Consider the following 22,318-nt stretch of genomic DNA (forward strand, 5'->3'; position numbering starts at 1 on the left):
TTATTGTGATAGTTATTGTTAGGATTAATAATAATGAATGTTATTAATAATACATATCAATAATATAATATATAATAAAATAGTATAATGGAAAAAAGAAGAGTATAAACTGTAGTAGCAAATTTTTGTATCCCCTAGAAAGCATGCTTAAACTTGTATCATGATGAATGAGTGATGCATTTTCAAACAGAACAGCTGCACATACACACACAATTTACCACGAGAAAGGTAAATGCAGTCTGCTTTTCTTCCAACAGCTGGCAGAACGCCGTATGGGCTCCTGAAGAATTCAGCTTGGCTCTAACCTGCTGTAAGACAATGTCCTTTCTCCCGCTGTGTTTTAACAGCTTGTTCCGGGTGCTGTGGAAGCACATTAGATTGCATCAGTCCAGTGTTTTGAGGTCCTATCGGACATCTTCATTTTTGGAGGCTCTGGGGTGGCTGGTTTTGGGCATAATCGTGCTTAGCTGTCCAGCACATTGTGAAGCCTTTAAAATGGGGCTAGTAGGACCCTGGGATTGTGACCCCTTCTTTTCCAAAGCCTTTCCTGAAGTGGCTGCTAAGTTAGCAGTGGACCGAATCAATGAGGACCCTTCTCTAGATCTTGACCAGGAGTTGGATTACATAATCCTACAAGAAGGATGTGAAACGTCCAAAGCCCTGGCTAGATTCCTTGACTTTGAAATCGTTTCATCAGTTTTTGTAGGCCCTCTGAACCCTGGATACTGTGATGTTGCTACATTGTTAGGGAATAATTGGAATAAAGCCATCTTTTCATGGACGTGCATCAACTCTGAGCTGGATGCTGCCATAAATGAGCTTACACTTGCAAGGACCTTGCCTTCCCCAATCAGAGTTTTATTCATTTTAATGAAATACTTTCACTGGGCTCACATTGGCATCATCTCTTCGAAGGAGGATATCTGGGTGGACACTGCGTACCAGCTGGCTAGGGCTTTCAGGAATGAAGGGCTTCCTGTAGGAATTGTAACCTCGATGGGTAATGGGGACAAAGACACTGACAAGGCTTTGAAGGAGATTGCAGGCGTTAAAAGCATTAGAAGTAAGTGTTTTATATATTATTTTATTTGTTTTCTAGTTTGGCATCTATTTTACCTAGAAGATTAAAAATATACAGAGTGCAATTCCAACCCCATCAAAGTCAATGGGAGTTTTGGTATTGACTCCTGCAGTCAGGATTGCACCTGTCTGTAACTGAAACTTCCTTCAAACATTCCAACATCTTGTAGTACTCCTTGTGGAAAGCCAGCTGAAGTGATTTACAGCAGGTGAAGATCTGTCCCAGATCATTTGAGAAGATAACATTTAGCAGAGGCCTATCTAAAAATGACCTTGAAAATTGTACAAAGAGGCTACTGGCTGGTTAGATCCCAGATACAGTTCACCTTTTCTTTTGACCATTTCTATTCTTTAGTCTGAGCACATCCTTTCAAAGCTCCCATGGTGATAAAAAAGTTAGACTGAAGATGGAATCCAGAGATAGCACATTGTTACAGAAAGGCAGGAGCAATGAGGAAAATCCTGTACCAAGGCGTATGAAATAGCTGCCTCCTTGCTATTTCATATCTTACTTTCTCAAAGTCCTTGGGTGCATGAATTCTGCGACCTGTCTTATTTTGTTCAGAGTGGATGCACATAATGCTGTATATTTTAGGACTGTGGTCCTAAAAGACACAATGGAGTGATATAGCTGTAGAGGATGAGCCACAGAGGTATGTTTTGCTAACTGAAGGGGCATTTAGAAGTTTAGGTTATAGATATACCAGCATTAGAAATAAGTGTTTTATGTCAGGAGCTAATACAATCTATGATATACCAGGAGCTAATACAATCTCAAAAATTGGAGTGTGTGAAGAAAGCGGCGCAACAATTCAGCCTAGGATTGGTTTAGATTTGGTCTGGGATGAAAGGACCGATTCAGGCTGAAGTTTCAGATTCAGTGACTTGGGAGTTGTCCTCACAGGTGTGTCACTATCCAAGACAGAAACGGTGCAAGGGGAGGGGAAGGAGTCAAGACCCTTGTGGTTTTAAACTTGAAGTAGATCCAAATGCTGTTCCTCAGATGAAAAGGGCCACATCTTGGCTGGCCATTGTATAATGGTGCATACACAGTATGGAGGCACACAAGAGGTCCCCTCACCCCCAGCGACCTAGTGGTCAGCCACAGCTCCTTGATTCTCACTTCTGCCCAAAGGATGGCAAACTTTCCTGGGGCATAGTGTCTCTTGGAGGGTCCAGGCTCAGAGCACGCCTGTGATTAAAAGACCATTTGGCTCACTACAGTTAGAATTTCAGCTTCCTATTGAGATGAGAGCTTGTAGGATGTGTCTCTGGGTGGCATGCAGCCATCTCCTCAGAAAGACGGCATCGGCGTCATATAGTTTCTTCCAGCTAGTTCTATGAGGGTGTTGGTGGCAGAGCGAAAGGAAGACAGTCCCATAGAACTTCCTTCCTTCACTAGAAGCCTGAGGGCTTCTTTTTGCACTAGAAGAGCTCAAAGCGTCCTGGGCAATCCCCAGCAGGGCTTCAGCTATAATAAAAGAGCTGACTTGGGGCCTCAGTTGGTTTGCTGGAACCCTAATTTGAAGGGTCTTCCACAGTCATGGTAGGTGGCAAAACTACCATAGAAAAGGAGGGAGGTGACCCTAGAATGAGTCGACAATTGAGGAGTCAGATTGGGATGGAGAGAGAGAGACCCTTATTTGGGACTGGTAGCTGAAGTGAGACAGAGAGGAAGAGGGGTGGTAAATGGCCCCAAAGGGAGGACAAACAGAAGAAATAAATGCGTGGTATAGGTCTGAGCTCTAGGGCAAGTTTAGCCAACCTGGCCTGAGGCTTCGCTGATCCACCTGTTAGCCATAATCACCTACTCAGTGCTCTTCAGACATTCAGGATTCAACTGAGCTTGTGTGAAAAAAGAAAGTAAACGCTTTCCAATTCAAACCCTTTTGCTCTGGTCTAACCACTATTCTTCACTACATCCCAGTGAGGGACAGGACCATCATCTGCCTTTAGCTGATGAGGACACGGATGCACAGTAAAGGCTTGTATGAGGTCACACAAGAAGTCAATGTTAGAACCACATTTGGGACTCAAGGTCCTCTTGGTCCCCTGGCCAGTGATCAGATCACACCATCTACCCCGGAGCTGGATTTAGACAGTGACTTCCAGAAGTGCTCATAGGGAGGGCTTGTGCTGTCAGGCACAATTAATTATAGAGACAGTTGCTAGATTCCAGCCCTATAATTGCAGTAGCTACCCTGGTTTCTCATGTGTGCCTTGTAGACATATTCATTACAGCTCTGAGGTGAACATGTCATACTACTCTATCTACAATTAAAAATAAAATGGTACCAAGTTCCTTCTGAATAATTTATGCCTCCTAATCTATCTCTGGGTGAACAACTTTCATTTACAATATTTCCCTAGCTAACTGTGATAAAGAAATGCATGCTTTGCAGTCATCTCCTGCAGCAACTTGATGATACTCAACCATGAGTGACTGGTGCCTCCTGAATCTCACAAGGGTGGAGGGAGGGGGGGCACCCACAGAAGCCACCAACCCTGTCAGGATCACTGTGCATCCCCTACCAGTCGCCTGTGTAATCAACACAGTCTAGAGAGGTGTTGCATTTTAGGATTATAGAAAAGTAGGGCTGGAAAGGACCTCAGGATGTCATTTAGTCCAACCTCCTGCTCATGGCAGGAACATCCTTATCCAAAACATCCCAGACAGGGGCTTGTCTAACATTTTCCTAAAACAGTAGAAATAACCTTATCACATGGTAGTTAGCTGTGTTAGCCTGCAGTCAAGAAGGAGGTAGGGCAGGATGGCACCTTTGCGACTAAGTGCTTCAGAGGTGATAAGCTTTCATAGGTGACAGTCTGCTTCATCCAGTGGTATGAATACTATTCACAGTTCCTAAGTGGCCACACTGCCCTGCCTTCTTTCCATCCAAGACCAAGAAGTCTACCATGAAACCCACAACGCTTATTTAAGGAGAGTAGGGTGGAGATATCTTTATGGCTCCATCCAAAGCCCAGTGGAGTCACCAGGAAGCCTCAGCTCCTTTAGCAAGGTCCCAGGGCCTTCCACAAAGACCTCAACAGTTCTGCTTTCTTTTGCTCTGCAGAAAGAGACTCACAAAAAGTTTGTTTTCCTCTTTTAGGTTTGTCCCTGCACTGCCCAAGAAGTTGCTTTTTTGCACAGAATCTCTTCCCAGTGTTCCCCGCTTACAGCTTGTATGAGCCGTCTGAGCTGACAGTCTCAGCATACCCCATCGTTGGCCTGAGCAGACAGCATGCTTGGCTTGTGGCCTCCCTAAAAAAAATCATCATGCTCTATAGCACATACAGATAGACCCAAGCTTCAGATTTTCCAGCCTCCAGCTAACCAGACCACCAGATCTCAGCCCCCTGGGCAAATGCATTATGTGTGGGAAGGAGCTGTGTTGGATTTGATGTTTCAGCTCAGGCTGTCCATTCTCTATGGTGCTATTTTGTGTGCAGAAATAAGAAAACTCAGTAACGCTCTCTATGATTTCTTGTTTTAGTTATCATTATGTGCATGCATTCTGTGCTCATCGGAGGGGAAGAACAGGCGGCCTTGCTCACAAGAGCTCATGAAATGGGAATAACAGATGGAAGATACGTCTTTGTTCCATACGACACTTTACTTTACAGTCTCCCTTACCAAAACAATTCGTTCAGTGCTTTTGACAACAACCGTAAGCTCCAGGAGGCATATGATGCTGTACTGACTATCACAATGGAGGCTGAAGAAAGGACATTTTACGATGCATTCAGGGAAGCTAAAGAAAGTGGTGAAATCCCAATGGAGCTAGAAACCGAACAGGTAAGCACTTTTTCTACCTTGGGAGTCACTTGTACCCCTGGGTTGGATAAAGGGGTCATTGATTAACCAGGTGTCAAGCAAATGATGAGGACGCTAGATGTGATTGAAAAAATATGTTGTGCACTTTGAAATAAACACTGTCCACATTACTTTGGCAAGATGTTACCGAGAATCCTCTATCCCAAATAGAAACTGCATTTAAGATACTCCAGCTGTTTTGCTCCTGAGGAGCACAGCTGTGTTGGAAGGTCATGGAGGATAAAAAGGCATCTTTGAGGGAGCCCATTAAGGGCTATATGCAGTAGGACCAGAACTCAGCTTTGTCCAGAAGGGAAGAGACCCAATGGATTTGCTGAAACAGTAAGGCAACGACATTGCTTGGTCAGCGTTTTGAGGTTTTACACCATGATTGTAACTGGGTAGCTGGATCTTAAAATGGGAGTTTGGCCTACCCTAACCTAAAACTAATCAACTACTCCCATTTGAGATCAATCAACCAATTAATTACAAAAATCACCAGTGGGACAGCAGGGAATGTGATTGGATGGGGGGAGGCTTCTGCAGCAGACCCTGAAGCAGCAATGAAGGATAAAAGGGAACAGCCTCTAGGCCTCAAAGCCTCCTTTGTCTAAGGGAATAGCTCCATTCTGGTATTATTTTGTGGGCTTTAATAACAAACTGTGCCTTGAAAGAAGGGCCTAGCGGTATGGTGGAGATAAGCTACATGGTCCCTGGGATCCCACAGGTGCAATCCCTGGGGTGCCCCTTCAGAAGACCAAATGCTTTGTGACATGTTGAAAATGGCTGCAGAGATGAATGTTGTGGGCTCAGCCCTTCTTGCAACACAGCAGTTTCACAGCATCTTTGTAAAAACTTGTTTGAAAGAAATGAAAGCATCCACACGTTAATACGTTTGGGTTTAGCTAAGAGCCACTTGGAGCCCCATTACTTTAGAGGCCTAGGAAATGTTCATGTTGGCATTTAGATGCCAGGATTAGGCAACAGCTGGTTCAAGGTTTTAAATTAGGGTCTCACATAATGTGTCATTGCAGCACTTAAGCAATTCACCCTGGGAGGCACAGAAAGTGTGTAGCAAAATCTAATTGTTATATGCTGATGGCAGGCCTACGCCCCCCAGGAACTGCAACCCTCACCGCAGTGACTTGAGGGAAGTCACCAAATGTACATCCACTACTTCTGTGGGACAAATCATAAGGAAACAGGAACAGGAGTGCAGGTTACAGGTCAATAGCTAGGCTGCCAAGGGAGGACACCTAGCAAAGAAATTCAGCTACTCGCTGTCCCTTGAATGTATCTTAGCCATTGGATGGTGCCCAGTGAAACTCTGCCTGGAGAAGTGCATGGGCAAGGGAAAGGAAGACACCCCTACAATCACCCAGGTGGCAAAGCAGGAAATCGAACCTGTCCCCTTAGTCACGGACCAGCGCCCTGCCCACTGTGAGCTTTAAATTAGATGAAAGCGGGGGATGGCTTTGATACTGGTGTCGGTGTAGCATTAACTTAATTTCTACTGTGTTTTCAGGTCTCTCCACTCTTTGGAACAATCTACGATGCCATCTACTTCATGGCCAAGGCTCTTGAGAATGCTCAAAAGGAAGGGGACCCAGTTTCAGGACCAATGCTGTCAGAAAACATCAAAAACCTGGACTTCCCTGGATTCAGCCAGAGGATACGCACAGACAGCGGAGGGCAGGGGCTGAACAACTATATGGTATTGGACACAGTGGGCCAAGGGAACCAGCTATTTCCAGCCTACTTGGTGGACATGTCTGCTAAATCGGTGCAGTTCTTAGGCCGACCGATACACTTCCCCGGTGGATCCCCACCGAGACCAGACTCCGGCTGCTGGTTTGATCAGAACGGCGTATGCAGTGGAGGTAAGATATGAAATATTGGGTTTATGCCGAGGTGGGTCAAATCTGCAGACACCCAAGACCAGGATCTGAACCCTCCCCAAACTGCAAACTTGTTCTGACCCAAGCGTTTGGCTTAGTCCACCACAGAGATGACCATGTACCAAGTCAAATGGCCTGAAAGTCCAGGATATCTGGACCTCGGCCAGTGAGTAAGGTCCATCTCAAGTGACCCCATCAGATTGTGACTGCACAAGTTCCAGTTTTGAATGTTACCTTCTCTTGCCACCTTGCCTCTGTTCTGGCTTCCTCCCACCCCCAGCCGCGTTCTTCATCACTAACCTTGGTCTCCATTTTCAGCCCTCCACTTGCTCTGTCCTTTCCCCTAATAGCACAACAACTGCCATCTTGCTCTGCTCCACCTAAGCCCCATACAATTTTGAAGAGTCCCATCCACCTCCCAGAAAAGCAGGGAAGACTAGAATGCAGCAGTCATTTCTCTGTTTGTGCATTGCATATTTTTCCCTTACCCCATGAGTTATGGGAGTTTCTATGGGATACAGCCCAGTGCCCAGTGGCAAACAGGAATACAAAATCGTTTTAGACTCATTGCTGCTATGCATTTATTGTCAATGATTATCAGCTGCGGTGTCTACTGTGGTCAGTGAGTGGCAAGGATGACTTCTCCTGTGTCTTTGTAGAGTACCTAGCAGCACGGTTCCTCAACTGGTATGTACTCAGGCAGAAGTGAATATGCAGCTATGAAGTCAGTAGGTGAATTGGTGACTGCAAAGTAAGCTAAGGTGTGAATTTCCACAGCATCAGCTACTCCGTAGTACCTGCCTCTGCATGTGATCGCACCCCATGGTAAATTAAGGCAAGCTTATCCCTCACTGAAAATTGAATAAGTGCATGCATTAGCGCATGCAGAGTTTATATTGTGGCCTAAATGGCAATAACTGTTTTGTGCACCAAATGGATTAAAGGGCCAAATCGGTTGGCTGTCCCGATTAGCAGCAGCTTCTCCACGTAGCTAATTAGCAGGCTGTAAGGATCACTGAAACTTATCGCAGCAAGAAAAAATAATCACAGAAAATTACTTGAGGTGTAGTTGGTTACAGAGGTGGCAATCAAAGGCTCTGTGCAATAGCAGTCATTGAAGCCTGGCTGGATATGTGGGAGATTTGGTACCAATCTTGCCTTTTTGCCTTTGCACTGCAGTAATAAGGGTGCAATTAGAGAGCCAAAACCCTAGGAGAGGATAACTCTTAGGCTACAGTTAACGTATTTAGTGGCAACACAGAATTATGCCTATTTTTCCTGGCCAGGCCAATAGTGGGTATATAGCAGTCTAGTCCTACTGTGGTCAGCGCTACATTGATTTACAACTATAGGCCTGGCCTTTATCCATTAGGTAGAAATCATAATCCCACCTTTCAGAGTTATGCTGACAATTTCTGTAATTATACTTAGGGGCCAGTCCTGCTGCACTTACAACCATTGGTTTCACTGAAGAATCAGAATTAGTGCTTACTACCTACTCAAAAATATGAAGCTTCAAACATTTGTCAATTGTGGTTAGCTTTTATTTCTAAGATTCACTTTTACTGGTGGAATCCAATCCAGGTCACAGCCTGGCCCCTGGTCGGAGAGGGTTGGACACGTGGTTTTAGCTCAAGATAGTCTTTGTCAAGTGGTTGGGCTAATGGAGGAAAGAGCACGGCTCCTGGGTCCTATTTCTGGTTTCGGCATCATCTTGCAGTGGTACTTGAGACAGACAGGCTTACTGATGTTGCCATTCAGCAAATCAGGAAAATGGGAGAGGGGGGACACGCCAAAGGATGTCATGAGTTTTGGCTTCTGTTGTTTTGAGAGTCCTACACAAAATGCACTCTTCTGCTAAGTGCTAGCCATCCGCTCTGAATCAATGCTTTCTGTTCACCCGAGCAGCGAGGTGCAGCAAGCATGCAGTGCTATAGCATAGTGCTTTGCTTCCGGTCAGTGTCCACGCAGAGAGGTGGACATCGGGTCTGGGATTCCCAACTGAGCATGCGATAATGCCGCCCACATCCCATCCCCAGTAAAGGTTTTTCCATTTTACAGCACCAGTACCCTCTCTGTCTGGAACAGCACAGGCGGCAGCCTCCAGCTAGTATGACCAAGTCAGGTCTTGGTGGTGATATTAGACATGCAGAAGCTGACTTTGGTCTGGCTGTTTTTTAAAAGAGTATAACAGCCTCATTGAGGCATTGAAAGCAAACCCTGGGTCTCTTCTATATACATGACCACAATGCTGAGCAACTGCTACACAAAATCAAGACCCTGCTCAGGCTGAGCTACATCATTTTGAGCTAAGGAGATGCTTCCAGGATCTGGCTTAACACCAGCAAGAAATCAATTGAAAATGGATCTTTAAAAAGTGCTGAAATCAGATCTAAGAGGAGACTCCACACACAAGAGGGAGCACCAATTAATTAAATTCATTTACTATAACTAGTAGCTAAAGTGGGACAACATCACGTCTAAGTCTATCTCCTGGCTGAACCCACCACAGGAAGTGTAGCTTGTTATCTAAAGCAGTCTATACACAGAAATAATATCCCTCATACTGGGGATACATAATAGGGCTCCAGGCAGGCTCATGTGACAGAAGGTATGGACATACAGAAGACAGAGGGAAGAAAGGGAAACTTACTGAAGATTGGTTCAATCTGCTGTAACGGTGTTGTTTGTCTGCTCCTTTTTCCATGGCAAAAGCATTTTAAACCAGGGCATCTTATTCCTGGAACAAACAGAGTTATGTCACCATAGTTTAGGTTCGTTTAAAGCCTGTCAGGAATAGAGGCACCAGATTAGCTGATGCAAGCTTATGCAGTAAGGGGATAGATAGACATAGCAGGTATATGGGTATCGAATGATGCCAGTATAAGTAGTTAGACCTGCTTCCTCCTATAGCAATAGGAGCATGGCAAAGCAGTTGAATTTTAATGTTGTTTCTTTCAGGGTTAAAGCCCTAGCAATTAAGCTCACTTGTATTGCTACAAGAGCGCATAGGCAGACACATCATGACATCTCATGGGAGCTCCTCAGTGATAGCGCCATCTCTAAGGGAGCTGGTTATAATCTAGTGCCAGAGGTAGTGATAAGACACGGAGGGAGAAGCCTCCACCTGGAAAAGTCTCTTCTCCTCCTAAGCCAAAGCTAACCCAGTTCCTTCACCCACCCCCAGCCTTACCCTTGTGACTTCAAGCCAGTCTGGTATTCTCACTGCAATAGTCCTTTTCCGTCATGGGGTCTGCTTTACTCCCCTCCAGCTCTCGTGGAGAGGCCCAGACTGGAAACCCCTAGACAAGGCTCAGTCCCAGTCACCACCCTCCTGCGCAAGGCCTTGGTCTTCTCCCATTTCAACTCTCTACCTCCTGCCTCCCACAGCTCCATGCAACTGCCCCAATGCCTCCCTTTATGTAGTCCTAACCACATGATCCCTCTGTCGCATGCCCTAGACCAGTGCCTCCCACCAGTCTCTCTTGGGGGCTACATCTCCCCAAATCCTTTGCCTTGAAGGGCTAAGCCCCAAGCTGCCACCATCTTCTCTTGAAGGGCCAAAACACTCTTGTTCTAGAGGTTGCCCTGTACCAATACAGGATTTCTAGCAGCGTGGCCTAAATGTAGAGATGACACATATGAAAGAGAACAACCCTCTAACTCTGTTTAGTAGCTACAGGTGAAATAGCACCATTCGCAGTAGGTTGCCCAACATTTCCCATTATATCTGTGACCTATTCCTTGGCCATAAATATGCCTCTGGATGACCTATTTTGAAATTTAAGTTCAATGTAAATGTTTCAGGGACAGGGTCAGGGCAAATGTACTGTCTACCCTGTGTTAAAAAAAAAAAATCTTGCAGCTCTTCACAAAGACATAGTAGGAGCTTCATGTTTTGGAGCAGGGACTCTGAATCTGGCAGTGGGGTTGGCCTAGTGTCAGCTGGTGGGGCTGGCCTTTTGGTATCCCAGGTCTACTTAAGTACACTAAGTTGTAAAACTTCCAAAAAACTCTTGTGCTGTATATGGTTGGTAAATGGTGAGGGACTAGAGGGGAAATTTGGGGGAGAGAGAAGCTAAGAACCTGGGATAAAGCAGGACACGAGCAGGAGAAAAGGGAGAGGAGTTCACTGGGAACTGTAGGAGAGTAGGAGAAGATGAGGATAGCAACACAGTGGGAGAACATAAGTAAGAGATGGAGAAAGGAGAGAAGAAGTAGGTGGGCAGAGACGGGGGCTGATGGGCAGATGCTAGGAAGGGGTAATGGCAGAGGGGAGCCAGGGGATGATTAGGGGAGGTAAGGCAGAAGGAAGGCACAACAGACACCAGAACTAAACCCTCTAGTCCCTAGCCTCACCCTTCATTTGCCGTCTGGCACATAGCTATGAAACGTCCTGGCAATGTATGGAGCTCCATCCTTTCTACTGAGAGGTATGCATGGTAGATAACAGCCTTCTACTGCTGCCAGTTAATCTGTTGTCTCGCTCACCAAGTAACACTATGGATCTAGAGGTCCCAGCCCTTCAGATGACCGATGTGGCAGTCAGTGGGAGTCCATGTGCTGAAAATTTTGCATTGTAGTTTCTAGGACTTTTTTTCTTCATAAAAGCTTAGGAAAGGGATTAAAAGCTGCATCAGAAAATGGTTGCACTCCAAGTGAGAGAATAAAAAGCTGATGGTGCAGCCCTCATGCTGTCGCTTAGTCCATCCACACTATGATACTGCCTTTATGCATGTGGTCACACACTTTTTCCTGCACATCTGGTGCACTGAATGAAGTAGGGGTCCAGTGACAAAAGCAGGATGTGGTGATGTAATTCCAGGGCATGTCCTTATTCAGGGCCGTCCCTCTTGTGAGTGGCCAGAGGCTGCACATCCAAGGGCTCCCCCAGGGATGCTATGCCTCACCTCTAAGGGCAGGGGTAGGAAGCAGTAGCTGAAGGAGGTAATGGGAGCCCAGAGAAACTAGTGCCAGCAGCAGCAGGAATGATCTTGGGAGTGGTACCCAGGAGGGAGCCCATGGGCTGTGAGTTAAGTCCTCAGAGGCTGCATGCAGCCTGTAGGCTGCTAGTTGGACAAGCCTGTCCTAATGTATGCGAGAAGGCCAAATTAGCACCAAAAGGCAGCCCCTCATTTTTGGGTGCTCGGCTTTGTAACACTAGCATGGGGGCAGGGGGTCACGTCATTGTCTATCTCCTAAAATCGACAGTCTTTCTGATCTGTTTTCTCCCTTCCACGTAGGTATTGAACCTATGATGGTGATGCTGGGACTGGTACTGATATTTATCCTGGTGCTGTGCGGTGCAGGTCTTGCTCATCTCATCAGGTGATCACTGCAGTAATATTTTTGATTGCATGCTTGCTTGCTTGCCCTTCTTTCCTGTTTCGGGGTAGAGTTTCATCAGTAGCCCTGAGGCCACTCAGAAGCTTCCTGCAATGGTCCAGATCTCTATTACGTTCCCCACTGCTCCACATCTGCTCGCCAGCTGCCCCAGACCTCTCCATGTAGACAGTGCAGATCAAATACTGTCAGCTGCACACAGCTCCGTGAACAACCTGGCGCTACACGGATTGTGTAATGTCCTGCGTAGGACCCAGAGTTGCACTAATCCACTCCGGGTTTTGTACAATAGCTAGGCTGTGACCGATCCACCCACAGGGATTTTGTGCGGATTAATTGGGTGATGACTCTAAAGTGCCCAGAAGGTGACTAGTTCTGCGGAAGTGCTAAGTATGCAGTTGTTGCTCCTATTCAGGTAGAGGAGACTGCAAACAGTGCGGTGCTGCCTGTAGGATCTTCCACGCTAAATGCTATTCTGCTTATTCCACGTTGTTCCTTACTGGGTTTCTTCCCTGAAGCATCAGCTACTGGTATTCTCAGGGTTTCTAAAGGAGTGCTGGTCTGCTCCCGTACAGTAATTTTCACACCCCCTATTCTGGTAACTAGGGCTGAACCCTGCCCCCAGAGCTCCATCTCCGTTCCTTTCAAAGAACATGAAATACAACCATGTTAACGGCAGCCACTGTATGCGCCTTTAAGGGCTTATCCTGGATTGCTGACTTCAGTAGGAGCCTTGCCATTGATTTCAATGGGGGAAGAACTAGGGGTAGCAGCAAGCCACGTTGTGGGTAACCAGGGCACCTGTCCCAGGCACCCACTGGGAGGAGGGGGATGGAAAAGGCAGCTGCTACCCCTGCCAGCCTGGCCTTGCTGCTGCTCCAGTCCAGGGTGCAGACCCTGGCTGCTAACGTCTCTGAATAGGGGCCTTCGGTTGCTATGGGTGTGCTTCAATCCAGTCCATTTTGCCAGTTCTCTCTGCTTCCAGCTAGCTCTGTTATTTTTATCAGTGACTATAACTAAACAGGTAACAAGGACAGCATGAAAGATGGATGGAGGAGTCAACAGCAGGACTTCCACCCCCAAATCATTTAAGTGAAGAAGGGGTAGGAGGGGCTCCTGTTGGTACTTGATGCCCTAGGCCCCATGGGAAGAGCGTGTGGTCAGCTTCAGCAAACCAGCTCCAGGGTGCACGTAGGGTCAGACGCTAGCGTGCTGATCACCACAGACACAGTCATGACGCCGTAAAAGGCTTGTTCTCCTTTCCAACTATACCCAATAAATGGCAATCAATAAATACCAATCACTGAGGCCTGGAGCCAAATATTCAAGGTATGCTGGATGGATTCCTCCTCCCAACCCAGGCCAGCCCTGGACCCCCCAATTAGAAGCATCTCTTGAATTTTTGATCTTTCTCCCAAGTGCAATAGCCCCTGCTGCCCACACCAGCTCAGGGTGCCTGGCATTGAGTAGCATCCTAATCTGCTCCTCTGCCTGAGCACACTACTGCCTCTGGACCCTTTCCAGCTGCAGGATCCAAGGACTTTGCTTTAATCCTTCCTGACTAAAAAAAACCCTGCTCTCTCTCTGTCTCCAAGCCACTAAGCTGTATAAATAAGAGCAAGGCTTGCTGACTGCTTCTAGCGGAGGCTGTTCCCAGAGGCACCAGACCTTGCTTTTGTAAGGCCACTTATGGGTCACGATGAACTTTCAACCCCGAAGTCAACAGTCTGAAGGAGATGATGGTCTGACACGAAGGAAGGGAGTATATAAACACTCAGCCTATGGTGTGAGAGAGAGTATGGACTGATTCATAGATGTTAGGGTCTGGTAGGGGCCTCACGAGATTATCGGGTCCAGGCCCCCTGCACTTGGGCAGGAAAAACTGCTAGGGTCAGATGACCCCAGCAAGATGCATGTCAAGATATTTTTTAAAGATCTCCAGGGTATCTTTTTTTATCTTTGATGCTGCCCTGGAGGGGAAGGGAGCTGGATCCTGACCCTGGCCTCTGACCCCACTGTTGTTGATCTAGTCTAATGAATATTACTCATTCAATCTATGACCCCAGCTGACTTCCTGCCCCTGGGGCAGCGGGCTGGACTCGATGATCTTCCTAGGTCCCTTCCAGCCCTAACTTCTATTAAATCTATGAAATCTAATGAATATTGAATACAAGGTGCAGAAAAGCCCCCTGCTCAAGGCAGGAAAGTGTGTGGACTACTATCCTATGGGAAAACATGGGAGGGCTCTTCTCATCCCCTCCTTCCAGCAGAGGCCTGGATGATCCTATTCTACCGGGGTAGAAATAGACTCCAACTACCAGCAAATGCCAAAAACGGCACTGACGTGGCTACAAAAGTGCCACTAAGGTGCACAAAGGTGAAAGAGGATTTAGCCTTATGTGTCCACTTAGTCTTTACACAGGTGTAAAGGCAGGTTATACCAGAGTAAACATGTCATGTGTCTAAGTCCTCAGAGGGCTGGCTCCCCAGGTCGTGGGAACCAGCTGAGCCCCATGGAGGTCAGTGGAGACATCTCAGTAGGTGTAGCCCATGCATCCTTAGATTAACTGATACCCCGATGGAACATGTACGTGAAGAACAAAGACTTTCTTGCATACATGGGTGTCAGACAAAAATACGTTGCGGTCTAAGCATTCATACGTAACTCTTAAAAATGCCTTTTCATTTCTGATCTTGCCATGCCCCACTCTTCTAGCTCTACAGAAGATGCTTTACAATCCAATCACTTCATAGAGCTCAGGGGGGCAAAGCCAGAAGCGATATATAAACAGTGGATGCAAACTTCATGGCACACATCAAAGCCAGTCTTAAAGGAGCATGAAGTAGTAGCGAGTGGAAGTTGCAGTCTTGGATTTCCTTAGCCTAATTTCCACCTCCCTCTGAAACAAACCCTCTGAATCCAGGGCAGCTGATGGAACAGGGAAACTCTGCAGAAAGTCAGCGCCAAGTTCAACCATGGTGTCAAGTGGAGTCAGCGCCATTCATTTCAGTGATTTGATTTGTTGGCTCTTGGATTAAACTGGAACCAGCTGGGAAATGTTATCGGAGCTTGACTCTCCCCAGATACTCAGCAGTTCCCAGAAGCACAGACAGGACGCTGGCAGGTTGTCTTTTTACATCAGTTCAGAAAATACCTGCCAAGCTGTTTGTATGTTCTTCTCTGAAAGGGCCTGTCAGTAAGTACTTTTGCTAACAAGCCAAATGCCTGTTGCCAAATCACATGCTTTTTTTACCAAGAGTCTGAGCTTGACTCAGATGAAATCAATAGGAACTTGAATCACTAACCTGGACCTCAGTTCCCCCAGGACCTGGAGATGTGAGATCCATATCAATGTCATTTGCATTGGTTTTATACATCAATATAAATTACACTAGGATCTATCAAGAAGCAAGGATGTCTTAGGATGATATTTTTTACTGGATCAACTATGTCATTGGGACTAAAGTTAGAGAGGCTTTTGAATGCAAGACATTTTTTTTCAGGTCTCACATTCAATGTCTTGCATTCAGAAGCTTGTTTAATTTTCTCTCAGTGACATAGTTGGTCCAATAAAAGATAGCACCGTAAGAAATCCTTGTCTCTCGCACCATTTCTGGGCCATCACGACTACAACATCACTCTGACACTACTAGGAGCTAAAACAGACAGCTATCTCAGGGCAACTGTCCCATGAGGTGCTGTAACAGTACCCTGACACTAGGGTTGCCTATACACATGCCCAGAGGTGGGAGGGGAGCATTTTAATTAGACTGGTTCCCAGGCAGCCCTCTAATTAAAACACTGCAGCGTGATGTGCATTAAGCTCTCAAATGTTTAAAAATGGCTGCAGGACACTTTATCTAAACCTCATTTAATGAGGTTTAGTTAAAGCACCCCATGGCCATTTTTGAAGATGTAAGGGCTTAATACACATAATGCTCTGGTCATGAGTGACTGGGGGGGCCTCCTGAATCTGGGGGGGCACCTGTAGAAGCCGCTACCAGCGGCTCTGTCGGGGTGGGGGACACCAGCCCTACTGACAGCATCAGTATTGGCTGTTGGGGGGGGCACCAGCCCCATTGGTGGGGGGCAGGTGCACCCCTATGCACCCCTTACCAGTCACCTATGGCTGTGGTGGTGCTGCAGCATTTGAATTTGTATGCAGAGCAAACTCGATTAATCAAGTCTGCTCCAACACATTTTAGTTAGGACACCAACAAGCATGTGTATAGGCCACCCAGGTGAAAAGGGGATGTGTGAGTGAACAAATGCTTGATCTGGAATAACCATACACACACAGAGCACTTACACTGGTGTAACATATCCTGGTGCATTTTTACTGGTGAGTTTTCTTGGGTACCCCAGTATTGGGCTCTATTAAGTTATGTAGATGTAGGAGTGTCTGCTCCTTTTTTTTTTTACACCTCAGTTGCCCAAAGGAGGATGCCAACCCATGTCCTGTACTGTGATTACGATATGAATGTGCTAGGGGCGGGAACAGATGTAGCATCTGAAGCACTTTGAAGAGCGATGGAGTTTGAACTGTTTTACAACAAAGCATTTCAGCTGCAGAAAGACATATGGCCCCTGTCATGTGCCCCCCACACACACTATAGCACTTCAAAATCACGGCACTGGCATGCAGCGGTAGTACTTTCTAGCCAGGCAGCATGACGGAGGTTGCATGGGCCTGTGCCTCTCCCCCTTGTCCCCACAACAGGCAAGGGAAGCGGGCACAGAGCAGTCAGTGAGTACTTCCGGCACCCTGCCTACTATGGACACCCTATGAGCTCTTGACACTGAAGCTGCCACTGGAGTCCCGCAGGCTCCCAAACCCCTTACTGCTATTAGCCCCCCATAAGCTCCTAGCACTTTGGGTCTCCCATTTTGGGGAATGGGGTGTGAGATCTCCCAGTTCCAACAGAAAAGCACTCTGGGAAAGCAATGGTGGAGCACACTGGAGAGTGCTCACCATCACACTGCCCTGTTCTTCCCTCCCTCTCCCTGCAGGTGGGGAACACTGCATTGTGGGATGCCTGGAAGACTGATGGGCCACATTTAAGTAGCCAGTTAGCCACGTATCCGTGGGCACATTTTGGGTGCTTGCTGAGTTCAACCTGCCTCGCTATGGCTTGTGCTGTGTCTCTAGTGCAAAAGAGGCTGCTTTGGCAGTCAAATCTGGGCACCAGGCTGATCCACCATCAGTGTGTTGATCTGTGCCCTAAATTTTTCAGGTCCCACAAAGCAATCCTGCAAAACTGTGTGGGGTACTGGCCACACTAGGGCTGGGGATTTTCATGGGGGTGGGATGATGCTCTTTCTGGGACTTCAAAAGCCCAGTGGTCTTGCTCTTTTGCTCAGGGTCAAGCCACAACTGGGGTCAGGAAGGAATTTTACGCTCTGGTCAGACTGGTCCAGACTGTGAGGTTTACTACCTTCCTTTGTAGCAGGGGACACAGCCCTCTACCTTGGATCTCTTGAGCATATTTTAATGAACTCTTTCCTGTCCTTGCAGGGACAGGGCATTGATAGGGCCCTCATCTCCTTGCTTCACCTGTGGCAAGTTAAAGGGTATTTTGTTGTTTTAGTAGTTGTGAATGAGGGTTGTTCCTGGAGTTTTTAGTAATAGTTTATACAGACATTTGTCTAGGATGGTTTACTCAGGGATGATCCTGCCTTGAGCATGGGGTTAGCTTATAGAATATCTCCTGATGTCCCTTCCAGCCCTACTATTCAATGACTCTATAAGCCTTGCAGGCTATCAAAGTGTCTAAATCGGGGGTGGGCAAAATGTAGCCCGCAGGCTAGATGTGGCCTGCCAGGCCATTCCATCTGGCCTGCGGGCCCCCTAAAAAATTTAGAAAATTAATATTTATCTGCCCCTGGCTGCCTGTCATGCGGCTTTCAAAGGTTTGCCAAAACTCAGTAAGTGGCCCTTTGCCCAAAATAATTGCCCGCCCCTGGTCTAAAGCCATTTTGCAGGAGGCACCCATTGGCAGCTCACTAAGACGCTATATAAGAGTATCATAGCATTTCAATGTGATGACCTGCCATAATGGATGCTCTTTTGCAAGATGCAGATTGCCAGTATCTTGGCCAATAAGTCTTTCCCACTTGCACAGTTGGTTAAAAGTGACCTCCCTACGGGCCACTTCAATTCATACTTCAATGGAATTTGTAGGATGCCGAGTACATGTGGAGTTGAAAAAAACGAATAAGCCAAACATGATCTAAGCTGTACACTTCACCTTTACGACTGGAGTGACTTCTGTATGAATTCGTGTCTCCATTTCAGTGACTCTCTCTGAAGTTCAGTCCATCACTGTTTGTAGAGCAAAATATATCCTGGGACAGAAAACACTGTCGCTGCAAAGGATGTTAATATACCCCGAGGCATAGAGGTCATGTCTTTTGCTCTCACCATATCATGTTGTCCTCATCCTCATGTGTCGCACCACATTAGAACAAAAGGGAGGCAGCATAAGTGAGATTTCTCTCGGTCATGATCCAGTCCCATGCCTACAAATGATAACGCTGACCTTCTGACTCTTTCAGGAACACCCTCATAAAGATCCAGTTAGTCAAGGGGCCTAATAAAATCTTACTGACATTGGACGACCTCACATTTATAAACCCTAACCTGAGCCAGAAGGTATGTTTTTACATTCACTTTATGCAATCTGCTGGGGAGAGCTGCATGCTAAGAACGGGGCTGCTACACACTGTCTTCACACTCCCTGCGCATCCCCAGGAGAGCCAGAAACCTCTCTGAGCCTCCCTTTCCCCACTGTATACAGTAGTTCCCTGTAGTAGTTGAGTATTTGTTAGCTGCTGTTCCAGGGTCAACTCTTTATCAGGTGCAAACTGACCCTCCTCAGATCTACAGGAGCTGAGGATCTATCTTCCTGCTCTGTGTCCAGACAGAAGGATAACCCTTTTTTGGTGGGGGACCCCTGATCTGTGACATTTCCATGAGAAAAAGGGCAGGGGCTGGCATATTATTTCAAATAACTGGGTCTTTTCTAGGCTTGGGAGCCGTGGACAGATTCACTGCACCACCCGATGTGCGATAACAAGATTGTGCGGTATCGAAAGCATTTCTGGAGTGTGTGAAGCGTGTCACATTTCTCTTAGCCTGGAGCTGAATCTGAGTGGCAGGTTAGGTACACAGGAGCTCCTTTTTTAATATCCAGTTTAATTACTTCGACAGAGGCTGACCTTGAGTAGCCTGAGCGATGCAAAGACACTTTCTGATGGCCGAAGCCTGAAATCTGTAATGGCTCGCTCCTCGTCTCAGGAAAGCACAGAGGCAACACATGAAACCTCCAACGTGGCTTTGTTTGAGGTAATCATGGGCCCATGTAGCCCTTTTGTAAGGTGTGTTTCACTATCATTTAGTGGTTAGTTTATAGAGAGGAAAATAGCCTACTACTGCTGTAAGGAATGCATTAGAGGCATGAATGCCACATGCCCTTGGATGCTGGGGGGCACAGCGACTGCCTGGAGGTGGCAGCGGGGCCGTGGTGGTGGCAAGTGGGTTGGTGGTGTTGGTGGTGGGAGTGTGGGGGTGGTGGTTGGTGACCTCTTGCAGACACCGCCGGCAGCATCGGCAGTGGCCAGCAGTGATCAGGGACCGCCTGCAGACGCCACCAGCAACGTGGGCGGTGTTTTTTGCACGGGGTGCACTGCTAAGCTTGGGGGTACACATGCACCCCTTATGCATTGCCAGTGATTAGCGACCTTGCCAGAAGTGCCTCCATCTTATATACATCCTCCATTATATGAAAATAAGAGGCAGCTGTAAAAGTTACAACTAACAAAAGGTGTGTCCTTAAAGCGTGGACCTCATTGCCACAAGATATTGCGGAAGCTGACAATTTAGCCAGATTAAAAAAAAAGAGGTTGAACACATTCTTGGAGGAAAGGGGCATCAGGAGCTATTGAGCAGGGAGTTAGGGGCACAGCTTCCAAATCAGAAGTTCCTAGACATTAAATGCTGGATGCTTCAAAGGTATTTTTACACATGCTCTGGGTTGCGCGGGAGGGGGCTCTTTAATTAGAGCAGCTCTGAATGCCACTCTAATTAAAGCGCCCACAACGTCTCGTGTATCAGCATCCCTTCACTTCAAAATGGTGGCAGGGTCATTTTAACTAAAGCTCGTTTGATGAGCTCGTCAAACGAGCTTTAGTTAAAGCACCTCTGCTGTCATTTTGAAGTGCAGGGATGCTGATAGACAAGATGCAGAGGCCGCTGGAGTGCACTAATTAGCACGCTCCAGCAGACTCAGTTAATTGAGTCTGCTCCGGTGCACTGTACTTACAGCATGTCGGAGCAGCCTCTCTGCACATGTACGGGCACCCAAAGCGAGAGAGCAACAGTGGAAAAAACCCTGGTCCAACCCAGGTCACTTGGACACAGGGTACTAGACAAGATGGATGTATGAGCCGACCCGCTAAATGGCAGTTCTTATGTTCTTGTGTGTAGCTTAAAATGATAAAAACTCTGGGTAGCCTTGTATGAAGATTTGTAAGGCCAGATTCCATGTTTTTTTGCTGATTCAAACAGGAAAGCACTGAGTAAGTGTCTACGCATAGTAACACGAAGTAGTTGAAACCCATTCCCATAAAGAACAGCACTCATTTTCAAGAGTCCTAACTAATAACCTCTGAAAGACCATCCTCGGTAAATTGATCATAAATTCTCCACTTAGCCGGAGGTGGGGAGTCTTCATGATTACCCCTTTTATACAACGAATAAAATTTTAACGTGTCATTAAAGCTTGTACATCTATGATTGTAAATCCGGGGAGGAGGGGAACAATGGGCTTGAGCTGTGGGGGAGTAGTCAATCCAAGTTGTTGGGGGAACTGAACAACTAACAAGAGCTCAGAGATCCTAGGGTCCAGCTTACACCATCTTCCCAGGTATGAGTATGTTTTTGCATAGCTATTGCTTAATCTGAATACTAGTTAAATTTATGTTTAGCTTGCCAATGAAGTGTGTCTCTTGAGAAGAGAGAGCCTCTTGATTTTAGGATCCCATTCAACCAAGTAAGCTCCCTTTGTCCCGGTTTGGAAGTAGAGAGCTTCCCCTTCAGCTGCTACCAGCTAATGGAGCAACTTGCTTCTTATAAGTGGTAGAAGCCCTGTGTTGCCATGAGAAAGGCCTTGGGTCCCAGCTTTGCTAATTACCTATGGTGACAGCTGTTATATCCAGTTTCACTATCTCAGATGCTTACCTGTCACCAGCTACTGGTCACCACAGCGAAGGACTCTTTAATATGGTATACATGATTGCAAAGGTCAAAGAGTAATTGAGGTTGTGTGGCGTATGAGTGAAGACAACACCTAGAAGAAGTAGATGTTTCTACAAAAAAAATGGTGCAAAGAATCCAAGGAAAGGGAGAGCTCATCAAAAAAAAAGTAGGCTGCAAAAGCCACAGCAGGACTCTGGTGGGAGCCTACGGGATGTAATACTCATGTTTGGGCTCCTCATTAAGTGCTAATGAAGTTCCAGTCCAAGTCCAGACCCTACCTCACCCAGTCCCAAGAGGCCTTGCATCTCGTGTTCTGGGTCAGATTCAGGATAGGGACAGTCCAGAGACATGGAGTTTGCAGCCAACCTGAACTTCAAAGTTTGGGTACAGGCCTCCCTTTCTAGCTTTAACTTTTGCCAGAGGGTTTGATTTCTCATTGACCCACTTGTATTGTGGACAGGGAGACTGGGTGTGGCTGAAGAAATTTGAGTCGGGAGCATTTCAAGACCTGCGACAAAGTTCCACCAGCATACTGCGAAAGGTAGGAGCAGCGGCTGAATGGGGACGTAGTGGGCAGTTGCAGCCATACCTCGGAGACTGGAAGGGATTTGGATGCTCTATAACTTGCATTTATGCCTTGAGCTGTGCATCATGGTTGTTAATGGTGCCCGTCGCGCGAGACCCCTGTGAAGTGACATGCCCAGGATTGAAGCCGACAAGGCTGCCAACAACCCGTGTTTCAGTCATTGGCTTACTAAATCCCACCGTGGGCCTGATGCTTCCAGGCTGACGGGGCATTGAATAAATGCAAAATGAGCCTCCTGTGTGACTGTGTCTTCAAAGGCACATTAGTTTGGAACAAGTCCTCCCTGATGGCTCAGGCATCAGCCAAAGATAATGCACCTAGTGGCTATTTTCATGCCTTA

General features: G+C 46.8%; 1 protein-coding gene across 1 annotated transcript in view; it reads left to right on the forward strand.

Annotated features, from left to right (window-relative positions):
* The first annotated feature begins 318 nt into the window (after positions 1–318).
* GUCY2F (guanylate cyclase 2F, retinal) overlaps positions 319–22,318 on the forward strand; it is a 45,657-nt gene continuing 23,657 nt past the window's right edge. The window contains exons 1-7 of the mRNA XM_090031778.1: positions 319–1,063; positions 4,575–4,876; positions 6,420–6,774; positions 12,036–12,120; positions 18,692–18,788; positions 19,347–19,481; positions 21,853–21,933. Of these exons, the coding sequence (XP_089887904.1) occupies positions 319–1,063; positions 4,575–4,876; positions 6,420–6,774; positions 12,036–12,120; positions 18,692–18,788; positions 19,347–19,481; positions 21,853–21,933 (1,800 nt within the window). The remainder of the gene's footprint in view (positions 1,064–4,574; positions 4,877–6,419; positions 6,775–12,035; positions 12,121–18,691; positions 18,789–19,346; positions 19,482–21,852; positions 21,934–22,318) is intronic.

Source organism: Crocodylus siamensis, chromosome 1, assembly GCF_052110815.1.
Source record: "Crocodylus siamensis isolate JL-2025a chromosome 1, ASM5211081v1, whole genome shotgun sequence".
NCBI lineage: Eukaryota > Metazoa > Chordata > Crocodylia > Crocodylidae > Crocodylus > Crocodylus siamensis.